The 14,007-nt window shown below is 35.9% G+C and overlaps 2 protein-coding genes across 16 annotated transcripts in view; both read right to left on the bottom strand.

Annotated features, from left to right (window-relative positions):
* The window catches only part of LOC142345649 (cilia- and flagella-associated protein 54-like), a 129,839-nt gene extending 122,527 nt beyond the window's left edge, over positions 1–7,312 (bottom strand). For all 15 annotated transcript variants that reach the window (XM_075397830.1, XM_075397831.1, XM_075397828.1 and 12 more), the window contains exons 1-7: positions 7,089–7,312; positions 5,701–5,947; positions 5,560–5,628; positions 5,381–5,483; positions 5,255–5,313; positions 4,772–4,915; positions 3,336–3,554 (exon numbers count right to left, since the gene is read on the bottom strand). In XM_075397830.1, the coding sequence (XP_075253945.1) occupies positions 3,336–3,554; positions 4,772–4,915; positions 5,255–5,313; positions 5,381–5,483; positions 5,560–5,628; positions 5,701–5,947; positions 7,089–7,264 (1,017 nt within the window). In that variant the 5' untranslated portion in view covers positions 7,265–7,312. The remainder of the gene's footprint in view (positions 1–3,335; positions 3,555–4,771; positions 4,916–5,254; positions 5,314–5,380; positions 5,484–5,559; positions 5,629–5,700; positions 5,948–7,088) is intronic.
* A 685-nt stretch (positions 7,313–7,997) lies between these two features.
* On the bottom strand, positions 7,998–13,754 carry LOC142346144 (cilia- and flagella-associated protein 54-like). The gene is made up of 7 exons (XM_075398652.1): positions 13,530–13,754; positions 12,149–12,395; positions 12,007–12,075; positions 11,828–11,930; positions 11,702–11,760; positions 11,219–11,362; positions 7,998–8,033 (listed from the first exon to the last, which is right to left on the bottom strand). The coding sequence occupies exons 1-7, from the start codon at positions 13,703–13,705 to the stop codon at positions 7,998–8,000; spliced, it is 834 nt and encodes a 277-aa protein (XP_075254767.1). The 5' UTR covers positions 13,706–13,754.
* Between the last annotated feature and the right edge of the window lie 253 nt (positions 13,755–14,007).

Here is a 14,007-nt window from a genome sequence, read left to right as displayed (position 1 = left end):
AAGTACCGGGCATCTAAAAATGGGCTTTATGGGTTTATCCCGTTTCTATTTCTGACTTCGATTTTTTTATACTGACTCTCTTCATTTTGAATTGCTTTTAATCACGCAAATAACCTAAAAACTTTTGCTAAAGCGAGTGAGAAATGACGTCACGCGCGCAAATGCCGTTAGTGAGAGGAAGAAGTCATTCAGAAAGTTTGACTTTTTCAGCTTTGCTGTGTGAACAAATGTAAAACGAAAAAAGAGCGTCAGACGACGAAACAAAAAAAACATAGCAGGACAAGTCCCGACGCACAATTCAAAGAATTTTCATTGACTAGACAGAAAACTAGACCTTGAACGGACTATGAATGGACTGGAAAAACCATTTGGAAAAAAATCCGATCCAAAAACTCGAAAAAACAGTAAAAATCAAAGTGAAATTGCCGCATGTGAACAAAAAACCACTACCGAGAAACCGAACTTTTGTTCAAACACTGTTTTCTCACTCTACTTTAAAATTAGAGCGAAAAAAATTCACGCCGCAAAAGCACTCGCTTTTTCGCTCCACTTCCTGTTTCGGCGTGACCAAAATCACAACTCCAATTTGACTTCAAAAATCATGAAAATGTGTGAACAGATCTTAAAAAAAAGACAGCGCCCCAATACAATTCAAATTCTTTGAATTGTAAAAAATAGGAGCGCTATAATAGCCGGCTGAGAAGATGAGGGCAGCTATTAATAAAAATCCAATCCTCATTTTTACAAACCAGGAGATAGATTGGCATGCACTCTGTTCCTTTTAGATGTCTTCCTACATTTTGACGAAAACATCGATGTTCAAAAGAGATCAACTCATAGAAATTGAGTTGAACTGCAGTAACCTGAGCTCTGCTAAGCTGAGAAAAAACAATCCTACAAATACTCTAGATCTCAGGTCATCTAGCTTTTTCTGTCTGTTTTGCGATTCTTCCATATCGTAGAATTTTTTATATAGTGCATTTGTATTGAGATTTTTGCTTATTTCTGCTTTCTTTTAGGGAGTGTTATCAGATCCACATAATTTAAAATGATGCCTTGTTACAAGTATATGAATGTTACAAAGGTTAGCTATTGAGCATGATGGTTCTGATAATTCTTAAAAAGAATTTGTGAAGTTTTGGGTTTGATCCGAGTTTTATTTTAATTTATTAATTGAATTGAACTCCTTGAAAACAATTTTGTAATTAAGAAATATAAATGTTTTCAAGAGGTACTTCAGAAAAAAATTACAGCTTGTTTAGGTGACGTCATCCCTTTTCAAAACCCCATCAATTAAGTGTTACTTTTCAGAAATGTATGATCTAGTATGTGCCTCAGCCACTAATCAGCCAAAAATTAAATCAGAGATTTACCCTGCAAAAGTGTTTTTGAAAATTTGATCTACTAAAAAATTGAGCCGTGTCAAATTCAAATTTTCAAGATCCGAAGGAAACAGGCTATTCAATTTGCCAAAATTATAAGTCATAGTCAGCCTCAACCGGAGTCAATTTCCAAGTGCTGCATAATTACAATTGACTAGCCTAATAACCCTTATTTCAAAACGGGTTTTGCTATTTAAACACCACCTTACATTTTCAATTAATTCAGTAGTTTCAAAACACAGGATTTTTTTGAACGGAAACCAAGTTGTCCAGAAGAAAAGAGTTTGTTTTTGGAGATGAGCCTAACAATTCTCTTGTAAATAAATTTTTAGAAAATTTTGCCTATGGCTTGTAGCGAACTTATTGGTGTATAGTTTTCGGGAGCATCCATGTTTTCTTTTTATGCCGTGCCAATACTTCGAATTTTTGAAACACTGCGGAACAGTATGGCTCTTTATACAATCGTTGAAACGGTCTACTAGCGGTTCAACAATTACAGGTAAGCATTAACTAAGAACATTGTTAATGATTTGATTTAGACCAATTCACTTGGAGTTTTTCAAGTTGTTTTCACTGGACATAACTTCCGGTACGTTTGTACTATACATTAAAAAAAAAATTGTGGAAAATATTTGGGCGTTGTTTTTGCTGTGATTTAGGTATTTCTGGCAACATTTTTTTCTCCGATAGTTACCAAATAATCGCTTAGACAGTGTTATCATTGTTTCATCAGATCACTCAAGGCAAATAAGTGAAAAAGACTATTGCTTATCTAAGACGTTACGATTGTCAACACTTAAATAAATCGCAGTAAGCAGCTATTAGTCTCGAAGAGATAATGTTTAATTTCAAAACATTTAAGTAAATTAGTGAATTTTACCGCATCTGATTTCCGTTTTCCTACTTATTCAATTTGCACAATATCTAAACAAATACATGAGCTTTGAATTGATCCAATTTTTTAGTTTAAAATATAAGGGCGCAACTATCTTTTTTTCGCCATCATTTCGAAACCATTTTGACAGCACTTAATTTCGAAGTAGAGTTGTGAATTTCTGATTTCTATGAAAATATCTTCCATTTTTCAATTCACATTGTTAGCCGAGAGCGCTATGTAGTTTCTAATGCTGTATTGTTTTTATCATTAAAGGTTTAAGATTTTCAAAGTTGTTTACAATGGATTGCACAACACTTGTAAATACAATTTCAGTTGACGTTAAATCGCATTTCTTGTCGCATCTTTTTGATTTCGAGCTACTTTGACGTTCTTTGAAGTTGCTTTCAGTAATTTTTGACGCCTAAGCGTATTAATTTTCAGCAATATTGATAGCAATTTTCAGCAAAACCATTAATTTAAGAAAGTTTTGACTCATTTTCGCCCTTTAATTATTTTGTCATTTCATTATTTTATTTCTAATAGCACCTAGTAGCTTTCTAATGCTAGAAGGTAGCTTATAATTTTAACGGCTCTGATAACATTTGTTCTATACACTTTGATAAATTTCTTAATTTTCTCGAGTTTCCAGATGTTCCTTTATTTTCTCGTTTCTTATTTTTATTTCAGATGAGTTTATTTACGCCTCAAAGTTGCTGAAGATGAAATCGACCCTCTAATTATCCATTAAAGAGGAAAGTCGGAATTAGCAGTTTCAAAGCACAGAAGCAGGTGCCTCCTCGTATAATTTTGCATCAGAAACTGGTTAACCTGGTACCCTAAAAGGATGCTGTAATTCAACAATAAAATGAATTTTATGAGCTAGAGTTCTGCAGCAGCTATAATGAATTTCGGCATGAATGAAAACATTGATTTATACGAACCTCGTCTCCACTTGTAGTCTAAATTGGTTGAAGAAAAATCAAAGGGCTGTTAAAAGCACTGTACTGAAATTGGTCCAAATATTTAAAGGTAGATAATATGGCTGATAATTAAAGCTTATATATTAAAAATCTTACGTTGGCGATGTCTCTCAAACTCTTGTTCTTGTTCGGTCTATTGGGCATGAGTCTCTGTCGCTTTTTGAACTCGTAAATCTGTCTCAGAAATATGACGACTCCAACTCTAATGGTGGCAGCTCGGAACAAGGGCACAGTCGTGACGTCATTCTTGCTCGCACTGCTCTTCTCAAGTTCGTTCAGTTCGTCTATTTTGACAAGGGCACGCTTGGCAAATGACTGGAAAAAAATTAGGAGCTTGTGATAGGTATACCGGGTGTAGGACATTCGGCAAATGCTTGATCAAGCGAAAGACATGTGTGAACGCATTAGGTGAAAATGTCTTTAAAAATAGTCCACAATTTTTTAAGACAAAATATGGATTAGCATATAGTTCTCAGCTTTAAAAAAAATAGAAATGATGGAACAAAGAGAATTTTCAGATGGTTATTGGGTATTAACCAATTAAATGGTTCGTACGGGATGTAAACTAACTTGAACAGTTGCAACTAGTTATAATTTTTTGAATTAATTTTGATCAAAAACTGATCATTACGATGCAGAGGTATACCCCAAAATTTCCGCCTTAGTAAAATTGGCTCGAAAATTAGTTACATGCAATGAACGAAATTAGGTGACATCCTTTGTATCTTACTTTTCGCAAAAGGGGTTCCGCCAATTTTGCGAAATAAAAAAACATTCGGTGCAAAAATTAGGTAACAAATCTTGTAGCACGTTTCCGCTCAATTTAGGTATCTATTATTCGCGCGCATTTTGAGCATGCAATAAGCACTGTAATAAAGATTTAATTGAAGCCTTCAAAGCTTTAAAGTGCTTTAAATACATGCTACCACAAAAACTGATTTTTTTCGAAAAATCCCTCGCACATCAAAGAGTTTGTATATCAATGTGGGATTGGCCAATTTTAATAAGTAGTAATAAATAGTACTAATAAGTAGAAATAAGTAGTAATAAAGTAGTAATAAAGTACTACTAGTAGTAATAAGTAGGCTTAATTAAATAAGTATTAATTAAGTTAGGCTTAATTGCGGATTATATGCGAAATCGAGCTACATTGCGTGCGAAAAATCAATACATAAATGGAGCGGATGCGTGATACAACTCGCGCAAAAAATAGGTTATTAAGTTTGTACTTGTATTCCGCGGCTAAAATTAGGACACTTTTGCGAACACGGGAGACTATATTCCCTTCCATTTTGCCGGTTTCTGCTAAAGTAGCTATTTTCCGCAATATTGTACCACTTTCAATGTATTAACATAGTAAAAACGAACACGAGATACACACATCGGGCATATCTGCCCGTGACGATTTGGGTATACCTCTGCACTGTAATGATATTACGTCTCCAAAAAAGAGAAAATTTTTTCAACAAAGGTTTGATCAGGCGAAGGAAATTTATAGAGACATAAAATATTTTCAACTTAAAATAAATTACCTCAGCATGCACAGGGTCCTTCAGGTCTAAGTAGCATTGACATACAGCGACATAGAGAGTTGACCTCCAGGAGAGGTATCTGATTGAGAGGAGAGGAATGCTTGTCTCCAAACAGCAACTGGCCCACAGAAGAAACTCCAGAGCCTGAAATAAATAGCTGGTTTCTGACATGGATCAGGCTTACAGTAATGACCCCGAGGTCACCTCAATGACTCCTACAGCAAGGCAGAATTCCACCAGCGACTCTTCTGAAGGTTGCTTAACATGCATTGGATGGTCCTCCAATATCATTTTTTCGCTACTTTTAATTTTAAAGTAGGGTATGTGTTTTTATTCTTCATGCTGACATATTTGACAATAGTTAAAGCAAGCATAAAAGCACAAACCTCAACTTATATTCGGCAAACTCTTTCTCTATATTGGTAGGGAATTGTTGAATACAATTTTAAGTTTTCTAAATGCTAAGAAACGACAAAATCATACCATTCGTGAGTGGCCATAAATCATGACATGACGACAGATATTGTAAATGTGAACAGTGGCTAAAATAAACAAGGAAACTAGTATCGACTCAAACTGGTAATAAATGCGTGAAAAAAAGCAGCTTACTGTTGTATACCAGCCAGCACAAGCGTTCCAGAGGCAGGCATAGTTGAGAAGCAGTTCGAAGTTGAATTAATAATTGGGTTATGTTTTCAACAGAATGTTTGGACTAAAAACAATCAATCAGTATATATATGGTTAAATTTAAAAAATGAATTATGAATGAATTACGATAATAGAGCTACCTGCAGAGACCTATCATTCCAGGTGATAATTCGAAATTTACACGAGGCTGCTCCGATCAAAGCTCGAATCTGAAAAAAAAAACAATTTTGTACGCCATAAAGAAATTTAAAAAACAAAAGGGTGAACTTTAAATTCATTACCGTATGGGCGTCATCTACAGTTGACGAAAAATGTCCCGTCGCTAAAAGAGCATCTAAATCTTGGAACTTGTCGTCCGGAATCCATATATTTGTGAATGCGAAGTAAGTTTCATAGCACTGATAGAGCGCAATTTCGTATTCTTTCAATGAGCACAAGAAGTCACCAAGTTCCATAAGCTTTTCAATAAAGTATTCTCGAGGCAATCGATGCATGTATGAATTCCACAATTTATACAATTTGTTTGACCTAAAAAGAAAAGACAGCAACGCTCCCATGATTCTGTGTGTTGCGCTGACTGTTCCCACATTCATATTTGGTATCATAATATAAAAGCATCAGGTAACTGCTTTGGACAGGCTACGGACAAAAAATTTACCGTGCCATATTGTTTTTGGTTGAGACAGACTGCAAAAGGCGACCATTAAATTTTTCTCAAAAAATGAAAAGTTTGGATAAAAAATTTTTTTAGAGTTTACAGACTATAAACAGATTAAATATGAATAATATATATGAAATGCTGAATCGAAGAATAGCCCTTGTCTAAACAATTCTTGAAAACGAAGCAAAATTAAATCAAGTCCCGTAGATTGGCAAGCTTAGGTTCCCAAAAATTTTCAGAACAAAAGCGCAAAAACGGTCAACCAAAAAATTGCATATAAAAGGCACAGGTTATCAATAATTGCTTCAAATTCGTTCGGGAGCAATTAATTACCATTTTTTTCATTTTAGCTTTTTAGGCTATAAAAAAGCAGCAAAACAATTGGAGGACGCGGGTAGAGCCAGAAAAAGAGATTCAGAGCCAAATATTTGCCGTGATCTGATTCGCTGATATCTTAATCACAGTAAGGTCGCGGCCACGAAGCGCAACTGACCGCACATCATAGAAAATCAAGCAACGACAACTAAATAATTCGACATTTCTTATATTTGGTTCAATTTAATTTAACCCATTCCGAATGTTTGGCCAATCAAAAATAAGTATTCATCTCTAATTCTAATTTCTGCCATTCGGCTAATTCTTGCATTTAAGCTATTTTAATTTCAGAGAACTCACAATGGTAGCATTGTTTTTTACATGGGTTCAAAAAAGTTTTTAAAAGACCGGTTGAAAAACGCAAAAATATGGACTAGCACATAGTTCTCCTTTTTTCCCAGAATGTGGGAAGATATGGAAGTTCGGATCTTTCCGCTTGTGCCTCCCCCCCCCCCCCCCCCCAGTACGTTATGAAACATGAAACGCCTAGTTACAGTGCACGTAATAAATCATTATGAAAAATATGGCACGTGCTCCTGGGGGTGCATATAATACGCACCAAATAAGCTGTAGGGGCACAAACGGAAAAGATCCGGAAATTTTGGTAATGTAACTTTTGATATTAGCACTCACCCCCTTGCATATACGTCGTCCTCAGGTAGAGCATTCTGATTCTTTTCTTCTACCCTTTTCAAGGAAAATTTGCAAAATTCTTCGTACTCCTGCTCGAACGCTGTCAAAACCGGATTCACTTTGGAAGTGCTATCATAATAAGTTGACGGCAATTGCTTTACCGGTTTGAGAGGCATTGCACTAATTCTTCAATACATCCCAAATCTGAAATGAACCGCACTAATAAATAGTTGAATATTTTTTAGTCTGTATCCTATAGATGTGGTGGTATTTTTTCGTCAACTATCGTTTTTGGAAGAATTGAGCTTACAAGCAATTGTTTTAGGTTTCTTTATGTGTAAGAGAGAGAGAGAGAGAGGGATTTACGAAAAAGTTCTTTTGATCATATTTTCTATTCGATTTATTGGCGGAAAGCTAAATTTTTGAGCCTATACCAGCGCAGCTCCCACAATTAAGGTACCTGGACCACTCCACTTGCGGGATCCTATACGTTATATGACTACTAAGCTGGGAGGTGTAATGGGAAAGCCCAATTTTTTCGAAAAAACAATCTACATATATTGCCTAAACTTGAACAATCACAGACCGTAATTCATAAAAATGCACATTATAGCAAGGCTCAACTTAGCTACTATCTCCTGGATCTTCGGATTCTAAATGACGTATGCCATTGATCATTATTAATGCTGTAGATTGAATCGAAAAGGCAAGGGCATGATAACAGTATTCGGATCTTTTCCGTTTGTGCCCCCCCAGTACGTTATGCGCCCCCAGTTACAGAGCACGTGCCATTACATAGTAAATTACTATGTAAAAATATTGCACGTGCGTCTGGGGGTTGCAAATAATATGCGCCCACTAAGCTGGGGGGGCACAAACGGAAAAGATGCAAGTTGGTTCTTTACCAAATTATCCGTCTTTTTTCTCATTACAACCACTACCAACCTAAAACAAGATAAAAAGCGTCATGATAAACTCAAAAGCAAGTAGAAGAGTCGCTTTTCCACTCAATATATGTGTGTTCGATTGCGTTTCCTTTTACTTGAGAAGCCATAAAGCCAAATAATTAGCTGAAATGATGTCTTTTCTTTTTAATGAGAAATATTGAATTAACACTTTGGATATCAAAACAGATTATGTAACATGAAAAAGTCGACGTCTATATAAGATATCTCTAGGTTTTTGTAGCACTATGTAAACTGAAATTAACCGCATCTAGGTTGTTGCAGCAGTATTTAACATGAAATTAGCGGCGTCTATATAAAATTTTCTTTTATATGTTGAGAGAAAAGTTGAATTACCTTCTTCATAAAGACGGTATTAAACGAACATATCTCAAAAAAATTAGATGAAAAATTAAGAAACACACGTGTACAGATATTTAAGGTAAAAAACATGCATCAATCGATAGAAGTGAGATCTATAAAGTTATGGCAAGGCGTAGTACATTGTCTCGCTCCTTTCCAGGTTGCATGTCCTTGCAGGTGAACAGGTGAAATTTGAAGCTTCCCGAAGAACTTCCTGATGAATTTTTCAAACTGACATGTTTACAATGGAACAAAAAGTTATCAAACGAATTCTTGTATTACCAACATCACTTGAAAAGAGAAATCAAGCATAACATCAGCTGCAATGGCAAGTAATATGCCTGCTTCATTGAACAGAAATCAGGAGTAGCACAAGGAGACAAACTCTCACCACTTTTATTAAGTTTATTCATAGCTGACTTATATTTTGAGTTGAAATGCAAGGCACTAGATGTTATATTTTACGCTGATGACTTAGTACTTGGGAGCCATAGCCAATGCCAACTACAACAAACTTTGAATAATCTGAACACGTATTGTAGCAGGAATTATTTGAAAATTAATGTAAAGACAAAATGCATAAAATTTAGAAGTGGCCGTTTAGCTGCCGACGAAAAATTCTATATATCGAAAAGAAGTTGAATTTACTAACACCTTTTGTTATCTAGGTGTAATTTTTTCCAGCACGTTATCTCCCAGTCATCATCTAAAGCATCTAATGAACAAAGCTTATCAGTCAGTAGTTTCAATAAACCAAAAACTAAATCTACAGAAGGTTAGCTTCAACTCAGCACAACACCTCTTCAATTCAATTGTTTTTCCAGCTTCAACTTACGGATTAGAGACGTACGTCGATGAACTTTTTGAAATCGAAATAAAACAACATTACCGGAAAATAGAAGCCGTTTTTTGGAAAAGTTGGTGTAAGCAAATACACCTCAACGACAACGCTTTTAAACAAATTGATGTTTCATGATATACATGGATTCAAAGACTGCCCGCCAAAACAAAGGAGAGTAATAGCCAAGTTCTATGCCAATGGACTGCACAATAATTTTTGTTGTATGGAAGGTTGTTACCAATGGGAGAAAAACCTATGTGTGTGCAGATTCTGCGAAAGAACTCTTTTATCAACCGACCATATTCTTTATTGTAGTCACTTTTTAAACTTGACACCTTTACAAAAGTTCTATAAACTCTTAAACAATTAAATTCAATGTTTATTTTCTGAATCTGTAAATAATTTGGACAATTTATTAGTGTGATCTGATGCTTAATTCAATCTTCTTCTTCTGCTTCATTGACTACGAAAAAGCTTTCGATTTCGTAAATAGGAACCTGCTGCTCACAAAACATAAAAATGGGTCTCCACGGGAACATGCTACACACAATACAATCAGTGCTAAAATGCTAGTTTCCAGCAGATCCTTGATGGAGAATTCTTCTCAAAAGAGATTGAACAGAAAACAGGAGTAGCACAAACTGTCACCACTCTTAATTAGTTTGTTCAAAGCTGATTTGTATTTTGAGCTGAAATGCAAGGGTCTAGATGTTATATTTCACGCTGATGACTTAGTACATGGGAGGCACAGCCAATGCCAAAAAAAGAAAAATCCTTGAAAAGATGGGACAAGTCAATTTAGACAAATTAGCGGGCCTGAAACATCAAACAAATAGAATAGCAAATGCTATCAAGCTACAAAAGCATTCCTCGCAACCAAGGAAATGATAACAGAAGCAGAAGAAATTACTGAAGCAAAGAGCAACGCACAAGCAGCCTTAGACTCAAAAAGAGAATCATCAAATTGAACGAATGAAAGAAAAAGAAAAAAAATTAGGTAAAATCACATAAACATATCGAGAACCACTTTACCGATCCGGAAGCAGAAGAGATGGCAAAAAAGCCGACAAGCTTTTTCAGACTGGTAACTGAATCAGAGTCAAGAAGCTCTCATACAACAAGAACCCTGCACCGGATGAATTGACTTCAGAAGACATGAAAAGTCCGACCAAAAAATTGTCACAAAAACACTGAAGGAAATACTCACAGAAAAAGACGAGAAGCCCACAAACGGCTACATGGTTCAGTAATCATCATTTCCTTGATTGGGCGGAAATATAGGTTATCTAACCACTAAGCTGCGCGCGCTTCTATGGGAAAGACCCAAATTTCTCGCAGGATCATCAACGAAGAGGATTCAGAACTTTGTGCAGGAATAGACATGTCCGACTCAATTGATACTGATAGACATACAGAAAGAAGCTGATAGACATAATGAAAAAATATAATATCGAGTAAGAGAACGTCACCATCATAAAACGCCTACTCAGTCAAAAAACCATGAGAAAAAATGATAAAACTTTAGAGGAACCATTCAAAACCAACAGAGGGATTTCACAAGTGTGATGGACTAACACCTAGACTAACACCCTATATTTGGACGAAGCTCTCCGAGAAATTGACCGTGAACTTGGGACAGAAGCACCAAAAGGACAAGACCTCCAGATACACGATCATGACTACGCGAAAAGAAACAACGCACCGATACCCAGACATTTCAGATATTCAGACAATGTAGATTTTACATGTGACAGTCTTAAAAAAGCACAAACTTTCTAAATTGTCACAGAATTCCTAGAAATAAACAACCTTCAAGTCAACCAATCCATGACCAATCCATATCTGCCCGTGACGATTTGGGTATACCTCTGCACTGTAATGATATTACGTCTCCAAAAAAGAGAAAATTTTTTCAACAAAGGTTTGATCAGGCGAAGGAAATTTATAGAGACATAAAATATTTTCAACTTAAAATAAATTACCTCAGCATGCACAGGGTCCTTCAGGTCTAAGTAGCATTGACATACAGCGACATAGAGAGTTGACCTCCAGGAGAGGTATCTGATTGAGAGGAGAGGAATGCTTGTCTCCAAACAGCAACTGGCCCACAGAAGAAACTCCAGAGCCTGAAATAAATAGCTGGTTTCTGACATGGATCAGGCTTACAGTAATGACCCCGAGGTCACCTCAATGACTCCTACAGCAAGGCAGAATTCCACCAGCGACTCTTCTGAAGGTTGCTTAACATGCATTGGATGGTCCTCCAATATCATTTTTTCGCTACTTTTAATTTTAAAGTAGGGTATGTGTTTTTATTCTTCATGCTGACATATTTGACAATAGTTAAAGCAAGCATAAAAGCACAAACCTCAACTTATATTCGGCAAACTCTTTCTCTATATTGGTAGGGAATTGTTGAATACAATTTTAAGTTTTCTAAATGCTAAGAAACGACAAAATCATACCATTCGTGAGTGGCCATAAATCATGACATGACGACAGATATTGTAAATGTGAACAGTGGCTAAAATAAACAAGGAAACTAGTATCGACTCAAACTGGTAATAAATGCGTGAAAAAAAGCAGCTTACTGTTGTATACCAGCCAGCACAAGCGTTCCAGAGGCAGGCATAGTTGAGAAGCAGTTCGAAGTTGAATTAATAATTGGGTTATGTTTTCAACAGAATGTTTGGACTAAAAACAATCAATCAGTATATATATGGTTAAATTTAAAAAATGAATTATGAATGAATTACGATAATAGAGCTACCTGCAGAGACCTATCATTCCAGGTGATAATTCGAAATTTACACGAGGCTGCTCCGATCAAAGCTCGAATCTGAAAAAAAAAAACAATTTTGTACGCCATAAAGAAATTTAAAAAACAAAAGGGTGAACTTTAAATTCATTACCGTATGGGCGTCATCTACAGTTGACGAAAAATGTCCCGTCGCTAAAAGAGCATCTAAATCTTGGAACTTGTCGTCCGGAATCCATATATTTGTGAATGCGAAGTAAGTTTCATAGCACTGATAGAGCGCAATTTCGTATTCTTTCAATGAGCACAAGAAGTCACCAAGTTCCATAAGCTTTTCAATAAAGTATTCTCGAGGCAATCGATGCATGTATGAATTCCACAATTTATACAATTTGTTTGACCTAAAAAGAAAAGACAGCAACGCTCCCATGATTCTGTGTGTTGCGCTGACTGTTCCCACATTCATATTTGGTATCATAATATAAAAGCATCAGGTAACTGCTTTGGACAGGCTACGGACAAAAAATTTACCGTGCCATATTGTTTTTGGTTGAGACAGACTGCAAAAGGCGACCATTAAATTTTTCTCAAAAAATGAAAAGTTTGGATAAAAAATTTTTTTAGAGTTTACAGACTATAAACAGATTAAATATGAATAATATATATGAAATGCTGAATCGAAGAATAGCCCTTGTCTAAACAATTCTTGAAAACGAAGCAAAATTAAATCAAGTCCCGTAGATTGGCAAGCTTAGGTTCCCAAAAATTTTCAGAACAAAAGCGCAAAAACGGTCAACCAAAAAATTGCATATAAAAGGCACAGGTTATCAATAATTGCTTCAAATTCGTTCGGGAGCAATTAATTACCATTTTTTTCATTTTAGCTTTTTAGGCTATAAAAAAGCAGCAAAACAATTGGAGGACGCGGGTAGAGCCAGAAAAAGAGATTCAGAGCCAAATATTTGCCGTGATCTGATTCGCTGATATCTTAATCACAGTAAGGTCGCGGCCACGAAGCGCAACTGACCGCACATCATAGAAAATCAAGCAACGACAACTAAATAATTCGACATTTCTTATATTTGGTTCAATTTAATTTAACCCATTCCGAATGTTTGGCCAATCAAAAATAAGTATTCATCTCTAATTCTAATTTCTGCCATTCGGCTAATTCTTGCATTTAAGCTATTTTAATTTCAGAGAACTCACAATGGTAGCATTGTTTTTTACATGGGTTCAAAAAAGTTTTTAAAAGACCGGTTGAAAAACGCAAAAATATGGACTAGCACATAGTTCTCCTTTTTTCCCAGAATGTGGGAAGATATGGAAGTTCGGATCTTTCCGCTTGTGCCTCCCCCCCCCCCAGTACGTTATGAAACATGAAACGCCTAGTTACAGTGCACGTAATAAATCATTATGAAAAATATGGCACGTGCTCCTGGGGGTGCATATAATACGCACCAAATAAGCTGTAGGGGCACAAACGGAAAAGATCCGGAAATTTTGGTAATGTAACTTTTGATATTAGCACTCACCCCCTTGCATATACGTCGTCCTCAGGTAGAGCATTCTGATTCTTTTCTTCTACCCTTTTCAAGGAAAATTTGCAAAATTCTTCGTACTCCTGCTCGAACGCTGTCAAAACCGGATTCACTTTGGAAGTGCTATCATAATAAGTTGACGGCAATTGCTTTACCGGTTTGAGAGGCATTGCACTAATTCTTCAATACATCCCAAATCTGAAATGAACCGCACTAATAAATAGTTGAATATTTTTTAGTCTGTATCCTATAGATGTGGTGGTATTTTTTCGTCAACTATCGTTTTCGGAAGAATTGAGCTTACAAGCAATTGTTTTAGGTTTCTTTATGTGTAAGAGAGAGAGAGAGAGAGGGATTTACGAAAAAGTTCTTTTGATCATATTTTCTATTCGATTTATTGGCGGAAAGCTAAATTTTTGAGCCTATACCAGCGCAGCTCCCACAATTAAGGTACCTGGACCACTCCACTTGC

This window comes from Convolutriloba macropyga, chromosome 9, assembly GCF_964194025.1.
Source record: "Convolutriloba macropyga chromosome 9, txConMacr16.3, whole genome shotgun sequence".
Classification (NCBI taxonomy): domain Eukaryota; kingdom Metazoa; phylum Xenacoelomorpha; order Acoela; family Convolutidae; genus Convolutriloba; species Convolutriloba macropyga.
This window is presented reverse-complemented; position numbering and strand designations above follow the sequence as displayed.